The 12,967-nt window shown below is 48.9% G+C and overlaps 2 protein-coding genes across 2 annotated transcripts in view; one reads left to right on the top strand and one right to left on the bottom strand.

Moving 5' to 3' along the window:
• LOC138733954 (AT-rich interactive domain-containing protein 1A-like) overlaps positions 1 to 12,967 on the bottom strand; it is a 777,561-nt gene that overhangs the window by 552,373 nt on the left and 212,221 nt on the right. The gene's annotated exons all lie outside the window — the stretch shown is intronic.
• LOC138733960 (AT-rich interactive domain-containing protein 1A-like) overlaps positions 1 to 12,967 on the top strand; it is a 505,727-nt gene that overhangs the window by 484,854 nt on the left and 7,906 nt on the right. Inside the window, 7 exon segments of the mRNA XM_069881483.1 lie at positions 6,450 to 6,690; positions 7,058 to 7,147; positions 7,835 to 8,002; positions 8,540 to 8,855; positions 9,988 to 10,133; positions 10,220 to 10,329; positions 12,266 to 12,475. Coding sequence (XP_069737584.1) covers positions 6,450 to 6,690; positions 7,058 to 7,147; positions 7,835 to 8,002; positions 8,540 to 8,855; positions 9,988 to 10,133; positions 10,220 to 10,329; positions 12,266 to 12,475 — 1,281 coding nt within the window.

The following is a 12,967-nucleotide window of genomic DNA, read 5'->3' as shown; positions in this document are numbered from 1 at the left end:
TTTTCCCTTCAGCAACATCTTGTTCTGTGGATGAATCACGTTGCTCCGTCTGTGCTTAGTGCTGCAACCACAGCGCTTGAATCTCTCCTCTGCACCGAGCGAGAGTACAGAATCTTTCAGTGTTCGGAGTGGGAGGAGAGCCCCCTTCCCCCCGCTTTTTATTTTAAATTTTATTTGGAGGGGAAGCGATGGAGGAGAGCGGCACAGGGCAGGAGCATGAGATGTGATTAAAGCTTGTGCCGAGCGGATCTGTGGGAGTGGAGTATCGACCTCTGAAAAATCAATGGCTGCTGCGGTAGCAGAGCTGGCTGTTCTGCAAGGTCTCCTCTTGCAGGAAGGTAGTAACGCCAGCAGCGCTTCCTTCTGCCGTCCTCCCTTTTCATCCTGTACCTGCTTTCTGCCAAGCAACCAGACTCATCTCGGTTTACTGAGATGGGTTAGAACAGCAGCTTATTTTTGCAGTCAGAGTGAAATTTCTGGTGTGCCGCTCGGCCCCTCCTCCCAGCAGCCTCCTTCCCAAACGCTCTTTTTCCTGCAGTGCAGCTACAGCCGGCAGCTTCCACCAGGCAAAGCTATGAATGTATATGTTATTTCATAAAGCACAGAAGTGTCCTGTGCAGCAGTGATCTCCTTCCTCAGCACAAGAAGCACATGGGTCTATTAGAGTGAGTCCAGAGGAAGCCATGGAGATGATCCGAGGGCTGGAGAGCCTGCCGTACAAGGACAGCCTGGGAGAGTTCGGGTTGTTCAGCCTGGAGGAGAGAAAGCTTTGGGGAGACCTTAGAGCGGCTTCCAGCGCTGAAAGGAGCTCCAGGGAAGCTAGGGAGGGTCTCTTGATCACGGAGGGCAGGGATAGGACGAGGGGGAAGAGTTTTGGGCTGCAAGAGGGGAGATTGAGATGAGATCTCAGAAAGAAATGTTTTGCTGTGAGGGTGGGGAGGCCCTGGCCCAGGTTATCTGGATAAGTGGTTGCTGCCCCATCCCTGGAGGGGTTCAAGGCCAGGCTGGATGGGACTTGGAGCCCCTGATCCAGTGGGAGGTGTCCCTGCCCGTGGCAGGGGTTGAACTGGATGGGCTTTGAAGTCCCTTCCAACTCAAAGCATTCCATGATCTGTGGAAATGTCAGGTCAGCTTTGCCAGGTGCTGCCTTGGATGAGAAGTTTGGTGCGGACAGAGCATGGCAAGATCTCCAGGTCTCTTTGTGTTTATCTCTAAAGTGTTTTGTGAAGCATGAGATGCAAGATTCTGTTTTCTGTGCCTTAGAAGGAGAAACAGGTCTACCCGTTTCCCCAAAATTGCTGCTAGTCAGCTGTGTAATTTGTGATAGAGGAGATTGAGGTATTTTGGGTGTGGAAATAAAGGGGAAGGAAAGGACAAGCTTGTGATTTCCAAGTGTTGATAGTTCTTGAATTAAGTGGAAAAGAAACTGCAGTGAAAATGAAATTGTAATAGAAAGTAGGTGTTTCAATTAGTCAGAGGCAATGAAGCAGCTTTTTTCCCTTTCAGAAAGAATGAGGGAATAAATTTAGCTATTGTTCTCTGGTTTTGCTTGTGAGCGCCTGTATGGAAACAACCGGCCTTATGGAATTTCTAAGCTCTGCCGCATGCTCGTCTCCTGATCATCATTTCCTTGAGTGCTATCTAGTGATCTGACAGCGTCGTCCGGCTCCTTCCCTCGCCATCCACTCTTAGGCTGGAGATCATAGAATCCTAGAATCTACAGGTTGGAAGAGACCCACCGGATGATGGAGTCCAACCATTCCCATCAATCACTAAACCATGTCCCTCAGCACCTTGTCCACCCGTCCCTTAAACCCCTCCAGGGAAGGTGACTCAACCCCCTCCCTGGGCAGCCTCTGCCAGTGCCCAGTGACCCTTTCTGTGAAAATGTCCAGCCTGAACGTCCCCTGGTGGAGCTTGAGGCCATTCCCTCTCATCCTGTCCCCTGTCCCTTGGGAGAAGAGCCCAGCTCCCTCCTCTCCACAACCTCCTTTCAGGTAGTTGGAGAGAGCAATGAGGTCTCCCCTCAGCCTCCTCTTCTCCAATGAGCAGGGAAGGCTGCAAACCCCAGCGAGGAGATCCCTTTGCTTTCTGGTCAGTCTTCCCACTGTTGAGGCTCGGTGGGCTGGGCTTGAGCGGGGCCTTCAATCCCTTCTCCTCGAAGGTTTTGATGTGAAGTATTTCTTGTTGTTTCATCCCTGTTTAACAAACCAGCTGCTATCACATAGCAAACTGGTGGTTCCTCTTTTCATAGAAAAGAAACGTGGCGGTTTCCAGCATCAGGCTCCCTTGGGCTGGTCATGCCAGGACTTGCAACCCTTTCCCTGAGGCGGAAGAACTCCCTGCCTCCTCCGTTGGGTACCGGATTGTGTGATTCCAGGCATGGTTTTTGTTGTGGTGTGAACAGGAGGCGTTAGCTGCTGAGTCCCTGTTTGTCAGCAGCACTGACAAACCCGTGCTGGCATCAGCCAGCGCTGGGCAACCAATCGCAGCTGGAACGATTATCGTTTCAGGGTCCCCGTGGGCTTCCGCTATCAGGTCACATCCCAAAGTAACACTGGGCAGTATTTCAAGGGAAGAAACTCAGGCTTTGGGGCTGCAGCCAGCCAGGAGTGTGAGATTCTGTGTGAAATAGTTGGAATCCCTCCAGCATTTTTGATCTGCAAATGAGCAATAAAATGCATAGAAACCACATTGGAAACACGTGAGGAAATTCTCCAGCCCCTGACGTTTCCTTCAAGTTGGCAGAGTTACCGCTGTGGAACCTCACCTCCCGGCTCGGCTCGATTGGCTGCGCTGGCGGGAGGAGGGGAGAGGAGAGCCCTTCTCCTGGGGCCACCATCTAGTTCCAGGTCCCCTCCTGATGCTCTGTGGGAGGCAAATAAAACCTTGCTGGCCCTCTCCTCTTGGGCTCGATCCAGAACCTGCTGCCGGCAGCGGGACTCCATGACTTCAATGAGATTTGCTCTATTTGAAAGGCTTCTCTGTTTCTCTACAGACCATTTTATGGGTAGCCTTGAGTTCTATTTCCCCTCTTGAGTAGATGGGAGCTGGATGGCACCCGTCAGGTTTGGTTAAAAACTCTACTCTGTGCCTTGACGGTCGGCATCCTGGGAAAATTACTTGATAGATGGGGAAAAAAATGATAGGTTGAAGAGTCCCTTATGGATGTGCTGGTTGCTTTTAGGCGTTCCAGTCCTGGCTTCTCACCTTCCCCTTGCATCAGTCTCGCTTCCAAGAAACTTAGTCCTGCTGGATAACACTTGGTAAACGCTGCTGTGCTGGCATCTTTGCTGGGAAATGGCTTTATTGTTTGAATGTGTAAAACTTACTGATCTTTAGAGGTGAAAGTCACTTCACCAGTTGATTTTGATGGTCCTGTTTGTGATCTCAGAGCTGAAAGGCTGGTGTCTTCCTGGGTACGAGGTCCATGATGGTGCGCTAGCAAGGCAGGGATCCCTCGCTTACACGTCTAAAGCAACCCTATATTAACCTGCTTAATTAAACCAGCGTTTTTAAATGACTCGCAGTACTTAGGTTAAGCCTTGATGCATAGGTGAAGTTGACGAGATCAGCTTTAAAGGTCGTTAGCTGGTGGGTTAGGAGGTAATTTTCAAACTGTTTTTAACATTGTTTGGCTTCACATCTTGCAGATCTTTTCCTGCCTGGCGTTACTAAGCTGTATCCCCTCGTTCTGCCTGGTTCATGTATGAATATTCCTGGTTCCAGTGACCCCTCTCAGATCCTGGAGGCAAACCTTCTCCTTTGCCTCTCGGAGAAGCAGGCTGCTCACTCCTGCTAATGGAAGGGGATATTCACGTTTCACCTTGCACCGTTGCTGTGTATCTGTCCTTTCAGGCTTATATTTTCTTTGGTGTACATTTATATTGTGTTTTTTCCTCTGAGCATAGAAATAGCTCATCTCTGTAGCTTTGGGCTCTGCCCCTCTGGGCTTGAGGATTTGATAGCTCTGAAATGCCACGAGCTCTTGGGGCGGGGATTTTAAAATCTCCTGCAAAGGGGTTTGGCCTCCAGCTTTGTTTCAGTGATGATGAAAACCGCATTTGGCGATTCAGACTAAAAATACCTTAATGTGTTTAAGGGAAATACTGTTTTTTACCGTCTCATCTTAGCTTGGACTGAATTGGCTTCTGGACATTCTGATCCCTTCACTACTCAGAGGGGAGCTGAGAGGTGGATCTCACACCGGAGGCAGAATTAGGTGCAGCGAGTCCCAGGGAGAGGAGCGTTTTGCTCTCGGTTGTTTGTGTTGGTTGATGCTTTTTAATGCAAAATGTTGAAAATACTGTCTTTTTACTCCCACTTCCAGTGGTTTCCATGGGAGGAATGTGGGTTTTGTCAAAGTTGACCAGGAGGAAAAGAAAACAAGGAGCTGCGTAAATGAGCAACGTTTTTGATGTTACAATGGAAGGCAGTGAAAATTGCAAGAGATCTTAGACGCTATTTTTAGGCTTTTTAGGCAGTTTTTTAGCCTTCATTGAAATAAAACAAAGGGGTTTTTTCCAGGAAGGTAATGTTTGAACAAATCTACCTCCAAGATAGCTGTGCAGGAAGTGATCTCTAACAGAGGCAGTAATGGAGAGGAGGAAGGACGGGCGATGTGCTAAGTCACCCCACTGACAGACTGGCATTTTCAGCTCAAACGTAGCATTTGCCGGTGTTTGTAGAAGCATTTTGATCAAATTTCACTGTTAAAATAGACAAGATGGTTCTGCTGCAACCAACAACAGAATGTGATGCAGCTGGTACCCCCCATTTGTCCTTCCCAATGTCACTGTCCAACCTCCCCTCTCCACCAGGGGAGATTTAGGCTGGACATTAGGAAAAAATTCTTCACAGAAAGGGTCATTGGGCACTGGCAGAGGCTGCCCAGGGAGGGGGTTGATTCACCTTCCCTGGAGGTGTTTAAGGCACGGGTGGACGAGGTGCTAAGGGACATGGTTTAGTGTTTGATAGGAATGGTTGGACTCGATGATCCAGTGGGTCTCTTCCAACCTGGTGATTCTATGATTCTAAGTGTGATGAGGCGTTTGGGTCATATTTTATTCTTCGGTAACTCCAGTTCTCCACTTTCTAGGATGTGGTGAGCCTAGATGCTGGGGACGTGCTGCCAGAGCCTTTTCCCACATCACCTGGCAGGCAGGTGTTGCAGAGCGATAGGGCTCTTCTGCAGGCTGAGTTTGCGGTATCTTGTATCCCGAGTCCTCCTGTGCTGCACAGAGCTGGGAAAATGCTATCCCAACTGCTGCTAAACAAGGCATCATCGAGTCAGTGTAAACAAGACTGGGGTGTCCAAGCTATTTATCAGTTGGCTCGGCCTTTCTGCTTGGTGTTTAAATGATGTTGGCTCTGGTCATGCTGGTCGGCTGGATTCTGTGTGGAGGGATTTGATCTGAAATTCAGGGCTCAGTCCGGAATGGTTTGGATCTGAGGTTGGTCACTCTGAAAGACTTAGGAAGGACGGGTGAAGTCCTGAGAAGCTTTGGTCTCCCACTTCTTCATCCTTTGAATCTCTGGCAAAGATTTCATTGCATCACTGGAGTAGTTGTGATTTCCCAGCTTTCCATTCAAGTTCTCGACTGCTGCCTCTGTCTTGACTAAGCCTGAACTGCTGCTGAACCTTATTATTGCGCGTGTTGGATCTGCGCATCATCACCTGGGAAGTATCCCTGGTTTTCGAGACTTCCCAGATGATATTTGGTGCCATCGCTTTGCAGTTGCTCCTGTGACAGTTTGAGGTTTTAACTTCCGTAAGTTTTTTTATGCTTTTCTACTTCAGGGTGGATACACATGATAGGAAAGGTGTTTTCTAGCCTTGCCCCAGTGAAACGCTGAACTTGATAGGCTGATACTGCAACTGCTAATTTTTGCTGTCTTTGAAGAAAAGGAAGTGGGAACCCTGAAAAGTACTTTATGGTTTTCTTTTAAATCTCTGTTTCGTTTGGTTTTATCCATCGCCAGTGAGTAGTTTCCCAGCTCATCTGAGGTTTATGAATTAATTATGGTGAGGCACGAGTTTTCTGTCTTTCAGAGGCTGAGCCATGTTTTGCTTCCAAGCCATCATCACGTGGACAGTCTCCTCTGTTTGCAGTTCTCTGTGTATCGTTGATGCATTCTTTAATTTCTCGCCTCTAAACTGAATTCTAAGAAGCAAGTAGGAGAATCAGCCGATTGTGTGGACCATCAGCAAGCGCTCGGCAAACCGGCTGGGGAACTCTTGGGTTTGGAGACAGACAGCAGGATAAGACGCGTTTGGCAGTTACTGGTGTCTACAGCTGCCTTCATTGCTGACAATAACATGAACAGAGTTCACGGATTTCTATTTGTAGCATCCCTAAGGGAGAAACACGCTCTTTCTTACTGATACGGGAGATCACAGTGCCATGTCTTCTTATTTTTGGCCTGATCTGTCTCTCTGTGTGTTGCAGGACCTGTCTGGCTCAATAGCTGATCTCCCCGTGGGTACAGAAGGAGCCCTGAGTCCTGGAGTAAGCACGTCAGGGATTTCCAGCAGTCAAGGAGAGCAGAGTAACCCAGCTCAGTCTCCTTTCTCTCCGCATACCTCTCCTCACCTGCCAGGCATCAGAGGACCCTCCCCATCCCCGGTCGGGTCTCCAGCCAGCGTTGCTCAGTCCCGCTCCGGTCCGCTTTCACCTGCTGCAGTACCAGGTAATTCTTCTTGGCACGTGTTGATCTTCTAGTGGGGCTGCCTTGTGCAGCTGAGGAGTGAATTACAATGGCCAGTGGGGAGGAATTGGCCGTTGTCAGTGCTCTGTGGTTATTTGAGGTCCTTTGATCTCACTTGTTGGCTTTCGAACACCTTGAACAGTTAAAGGACGCAGTAGGATGGGTGAGAAGGCTGGTAAACCAGCACTGTCGTCTCGCTGGGTTAACGTGACTAATCTTGCTTGTTTTCCTTCGCTGCGACTAACATACCCTGCTCCTCAAGTTGTAGTCCTGGTGTTTAATACTCTTGCCTCCTGGGCTTTGTGGTGTGGAGTTTCTGTGATTAACCCCTCTCCTGTTTGCCGTGTAGGCAATCAGATGCCACCCCGAGCACCCAGCGGCCAGTCGGACAGTATCATGCATCCTTCCGTGAACCAGTCAAGCACAGCGCAAGATCGAGGTGTGTGGCATGAGTTAAAAGACTTAATTGTAAAGCTAGCTGTGTAACTAAAAACTGCCTGGCCTGATAACGTGGATTCTATGGTGAGGTAGCATTTAAAAGCTGCCCCTTTAAAACCTCTGAATGTTTAGGCACCTTGCAGTAAATTGAGCTCATTTTGGTTGGTTGGCCTCTACCGTTCCATCCAGGCTCCTAGAGTGGCTTCTAAGGTGTTTTCTCTGGCTTCTGACTGGCTTTTCTACAAATGCTGTTTGTCCATGACCTTAAGCTTCAAAATGAGGGGCGTTCACAATAATATTGCACGTTTTCCCCCTAAGAGAATAAGGTTGATGTGGGGGGAAAGTCAGGTAAAGCTTCAGTTCTCCTGGCTGAAAGTTGTCACCCTGAGGAGGCAAATAAGCAAACGAAAACTAGCGATGACGAGAAGCCCCCAGGATTTAGAGTGGTGCTGTCTGCTCCTGTGACACTAAGGGCTTTTTTTTCTGGATAAACCAGGAAATTGGATCCGTTATCTTAGCAGATAACGCTGTCTCCTTAATAGCAACCACTGTAAAATGTGTCTCGGCTGCTGCTGAAAGGGGTTTGTGAGTGGCTCCCAGGGGCTGCTGTTCCCTAAGAACGTGTGTGTCCAGAGGCACCTCTGGATACTTTGCACTAATAAGTTTGCTCTTCTCCCCGGGTGACCAGGTTACATGCAGAGGAACCCTCAGATGCCCCAGTACAGCTCACCCCAGCCTGGCTCAGCCTTATCTCCCCGTCAGTCTTCGGGAGGCCAGATGCACGCTGGAATGGGGCCGTACCAGCAGAACTCCATGGGAAGCTACGGAGCCCAGGGTGGGCAGTACGGACCTCAAGGTGAGGCACAGTCAGCTCCTGGCTCTTGTCCTTGATAAACTGGCTTTATTTGTCCCTTCTTCATGTGTGGGTTATACAAAACAGTGTGCTCCTTCCAAGCTGGAAGGAACCGTGCTTCATTTGTGTTGAGACGGATGGAATACAGTGGTTTCAGGGCTAGGTGTAGTTCTAAACCTAGGAGCCTTCCTCCTCATTTAAAAAGAGGTCGTACGTCCAACGTAAAAGATGAGAAGGGCTGGTTTTCTTTGGAGGGGAAGGAAAAGGGTTGAGTGAGCTTTTCAAATCCCCTCCTCCACTCAGTTTTGCCTTGGGAGAGTTTCAGGCAGCTTTTGAATCGATATTGCTGCTTGGCTATGTCAAAACACCTTTTTTTTGTGGCTTATATCGAAGTACTTTGACTTTTTGTTGAGGTGTTAACACTCCCCCTCATTTGTTAGTGATCTTTAAATATTTGCTGATAGAAGATTTTTTTTTTTATGGTGATTCATAAACTAACTGGTAGAGCGATGTTGTCGTTCTCTCTTTTTATCTCCTCAGGAGGTTCTCCCAGGCAGCCAAACTACAACGCGATGTCCAATGCCAATTATCCCAGTCCGGGAATGGGAGGAAGCATGAACCCGATGGGAGCAGGGAGCCAGATACACGGGCAGATGGGTGTGCCGCCGTACAGCGGGCTTCCTCCCGGGAGGATGAGCCACGCGGCCATGGGGAACAGGCCCTACGGACCCAACATGGCAAATATCCCGCCGCAGGTGGGGACAGGGATGTGTCCCCCGCCCGCTGGCCTGAATCGCAAAGCACAAGAAGCGGCCGCCACTGCCATGCACGCAGCTGCCAACTCCATCCAGACGAGGTGAGGAACGAGGTTTCTCCTGGTCCCTTTCTTGTGCTGCGTCTCTCTTTCAGAGCTGTGGATGGAATAACCCAAAAGTTGAGTGAGACTTCACATAGTTTTCTTGGAAGGTTTGCCCACCTTGGAGACTTGTTCATCAATCTTAAGAGTCTAACGCTTGGACAAGCAGGGTTTTGGAATTCTTCGCTAATGATATACTTAGGAAATATTTAATATTCAGGGAGGTTCTTCTCCCCCTGTACTCAGCACTGGTGAGGCCACACCTCGACTCCTGGGTTCAGTTCTGGGCCCCTCCCCACAAGAAGGGTGTTGAGGCTCTGGAGCGAGTCCAGAGAAGAGCAACGAAGCTGGTGAGGGGGCTGGAGAACAGGCCTGATGAGGAACGGCTGAGAGAGCTGGGGGTGTTTAGCCTGGACAAGAGGAGGCTGAGGGGAGACCTCATTGCTCTCTCCAGATACCTGGAAGGAGGTTGTGGAGAGGAGGGAGCTGGGCTCTTCTCCCAAGGGACAGGGGACAGGATGAGAGGGAATGGCCTCAAGCTCCACCAGGGGAGGTTCAAGCTGGACATTAGGAAAAAATTCTTCACAGAAAGGGTCGTTGGGCAGTGGCAGAGGCTGCCCAGGGAGGGGGTTGATTCACCTTCCCTGGAGGGGTTTAAGGCACGGGTGGACGAGGTGTTGAGGGACATGGTTTAGTGTTTGATAGGAATGGTTGGAGTCGATGATCCGGTGGGTCTCTTCCAACCTGGTTATTCTATGATTCTATGATCTCTACAAATAAACTCTTCTCACAGGGCTGAGGTGTTTGCAGGTCTGTTCTTCCCTGTAAAGACAACAACTAGAATGAAGTTTGTTTTACGGGTGCAGCAGAACAAGACCGATGGTGAAAAGGTTCAGAATTGAGCTCCCTCTTCCGAGCTAGTTTACATCCCCTTTTCTGTTGAGAATGAGACTCTAGGGCAGCTGAACTGTCAGGTAGCACCTGATCATTGTCTTTTGCTGGAGAAGGAAGCTGGGGAAAGTCAGTTCTCCACATCCTTTGTAGACTTCTCTTAGCAAACCTGCTTCTTTTGAGGACAAGATCTTAATGCTCAGTATTTGGAGTGAATGTCTTTTATCCTTGCTTTCTCTAGGCCTCCTGGTTATCCCAACATGAACCAAGGTGGGATGATGGGCACTGGACCTCCTTACGGACAGGGAATTAACAGTATGGCTGGCATGATGAACCCCCAGGGCCCGCCCTATCCGATGGGTGGGAACATGGCTAATAACTCTGCAGGTAAGCCGGTACCATCTGTCAAATGTTGCATTGATTTCGTTGTCCCATATTGAGAATCAGTGTTAAAGATTCTTCTAACTTCCTAGGGATGGCAGCAAGCCCTGAAATGATAGGCCTTGGGGATGTCAAATTAACACCCGCAACTAAATTGAACAATAAGGCAGATGGGACACCCAAAGCAGAATCCAAGTCAAAGGTAAAATGTTTTTGTTTTTCTAATGACTTCCATCCTTGTTAGCATCCAGGGAGATAAAACCATGACACAGTAACTGGAACAGTGCATCTGTCTAGTGGTGACTGTGGTTCCTGAGAGAACACGATTGGGTTCCTCCTCCTTACCCTGGACAGACTTCTCGCTGTAGAGAAGTTGTCCTTGTAGCGTGTGATCCGATTGCTCCTTGCAACCAGGATTTTAACTTGAGTGTGATGAGTGAGTAGGACACTCATTTCAAAGAAATAATTGTCTTGACAAGTGTGTTTTGGAGAGGGCTCTGCAATAAACCACTAAATCCAGGTGTAATAAGTTCTGTGGAGGAGCCTGAATGGTGAGGCTGCCATACCCACCGACCCTCATTAAGGCCAGGAAAGGGACTTCTCTATCAGAATTCTTGTGTCCTCCCCTCTTTGTGACTCAAGAGTTCAAGCCTCTCTAGAATTCCTGATGGATGCCTGGCACACTTTATTTATACATTCTCGTTGCACTTTTGGGCCTTTGATAAGTGGGGAGAAGGTACCTGCACAGGTGGACCTGTTGGGTCACCTTTCCCAAGTCCCCGGGTCCTTTGAATACCTAATCAGTGTAGTGTGTGGCTTGAATCCAAAGTGTAAAGGTAAAAACCGCATTGTTGAAGTGCTCGGTGTAGGAAAATTGAATTATACTTGATGTGGCCAGCCCTGGCTGGGCTTGAACTGTACCTAGAACAGATCCATCTTGGAACAGTGGTTCAACAGTGTTTACAAGAGGTTCTTCAGGATTTATGAGGGAACAATTGAGAGGTTTGCTTCTGGATTCATAAACCGTTGAGAAATGAAGAGGAGCATTTCCCAGCCCTTTGGGAGCAATCAATTACACTTGCAAAATGATTCAGTATTAGGAATTATCACCTGCCAGAGTGAAACTGCCAAAAGGAGTGTGAACAACGCGGGGTTTGTTTCTGGTGTAGGCTTGGAGCTACTTGGTTCTCATCTCTCAGCTGGGAGGTGGGACTCTAAAGTGTTACAGTTGTTTCCCAAACAAACCTCTTCCTAATCCTGTATTAAAGCCAGAAGAGGGAGGCAAACAGGTTCTTCAGGGAATGTTTTTCTTTGCATTGCTGCTACCAGTCTCAAAAGAGCCAGCAAAAAAAGCAGTTTCTGAGCCCATAACCTCTACTTGAAGGACAGCAAATGCTCTGGAAGTTTGATACTTGTGCTACCAGCTGCCTGCGAGAACGTTGAGAAGATCTCTCACTTCTGCTCGTGTTATGGCTTCTTAGTATCATAGAATCATGGAATAGTTTGGGTTGGAAGGGACCTCAAAGCCCATCCAGTTCCATCTTGTGCCATGGGCAGGGACACCTCTCACTCAAGGCCAGGTTGGATGGAGCTTGGAGCCCCTGATGCAGTGGGAGGTGTCCCTGCCCATGGCAGGGGTGGAACTGGAGGGGCTTTGAGGTCACAGGTGCTTCAAATCTTAGCTTTCCTTTGAGGCATGCATCTCCCTCTTGAGTAGGAGAAGAGGCTGACCAGAGGCAGCTCTCACCCTGGCAGGGTGCAGTAGCCAGGGGGAAACTCCTTTGCAGTTGAATTAAATGTTTTCTCCTGTATTTAGCAAATGAGCCCACAAAGGATGCCTCAAAGAGATGGCTCTCTGCAAAGACTCCTTGAGGTTTGTTTGGTTTCTGTGGCATTCCTGACACCTTTCACTTTTGAAAACACACGTTCTGTGAATTCCTTGAGTAGCAGCTGATTTTTGAGATACCTTTGTCGAATAATGCCTGCCTGATGTTTGTCTGATACAAGTGTGGGTCTAATATAAAGCTGTTCTTGAGCAGAACTTGGAGCTCTTCCCTGACTGCCTTTTTGAAACCCTCTCTGCTGTAAGCCAGCTGGTTTTGTGCTGCTCACTGCTGGTATCTCTTTCCTTCTCCTAGAAGTCCAGTTCCTCTACTACAGCCAATGAGAAGATCACCAAACTCTACGAGCTGGGTGGTGAGCCCGAGAGGAAGCTCTGGGTCGATCGTTACCTGGCCTTTACTGAAGAGAAGGCCATGGGCATGACAAATCTGCCAGCGGTGGGCAGGAAGCCCTTGGTCCTTTACCGGCTCTGCATCTCAGAGAAGGAGATCAGAGGACTGACTGAGGTGGGTGACCAGGTGTCTGTGGTCAGAGCTGCTTCCTGTCTGGCAGTCACAAATCAATGGGCCACACGATTCAAAGTAGCTTTGTAGCTCTGGGGTAGCCCTGGCTTCCCACTTACCTGTTTATTTTGCTTTTACTTTTTTAAATAATGCTAATAATAATTTTAAAAATGCTTTTTAATGCTTCCTTAATAGGCTGGGTTGTTCAGCCTGGAGAGAAAAGGCTCCGTGGAGACCTTAGAGCAGCTTCCAGTGCTGAAAGGGGCTCCAGGAAAGCTGGGGAGGGGCTCTTGATCAGGGAGTGCAGAGATAGGACAAGGAGGCATGGTTTTCAGTTGGAAGAGGGGAGATTGAGATGAGATCTTGGAGAAGTGTTTTCCTATGAGGGTGGGGACACCCTTGCCTAGGTTGCCCAGAGCAGTGGTGGCTGCCCCATCCCTGGAGGGGTTGAAGGCCAGGTTGGATGGAGCTTGGAGCCCCTGATCCAGTGGGAGG

Source organism: Phaenicophaeus curvirostris, unplaced genomic scaffold (assembly GCF_032191515.1).
Source record: "Phaenicophaeus curvirostris isolate KB17595 unplaced genomic scaffold, BPBGC_Pcur_1.0 scaffold_50, whole genome shotgun sequence".
Taxonomy (NCBI): Eukaryota; Metazoa; Chordata; class Aves; order Cuculiformes; family Cuculidae; genus Phaenicophaeus; species Phaenicophaeus curvirostris.
This window is presented reverse-complemented; position numbering and strand designations above follow the sequence as displayed.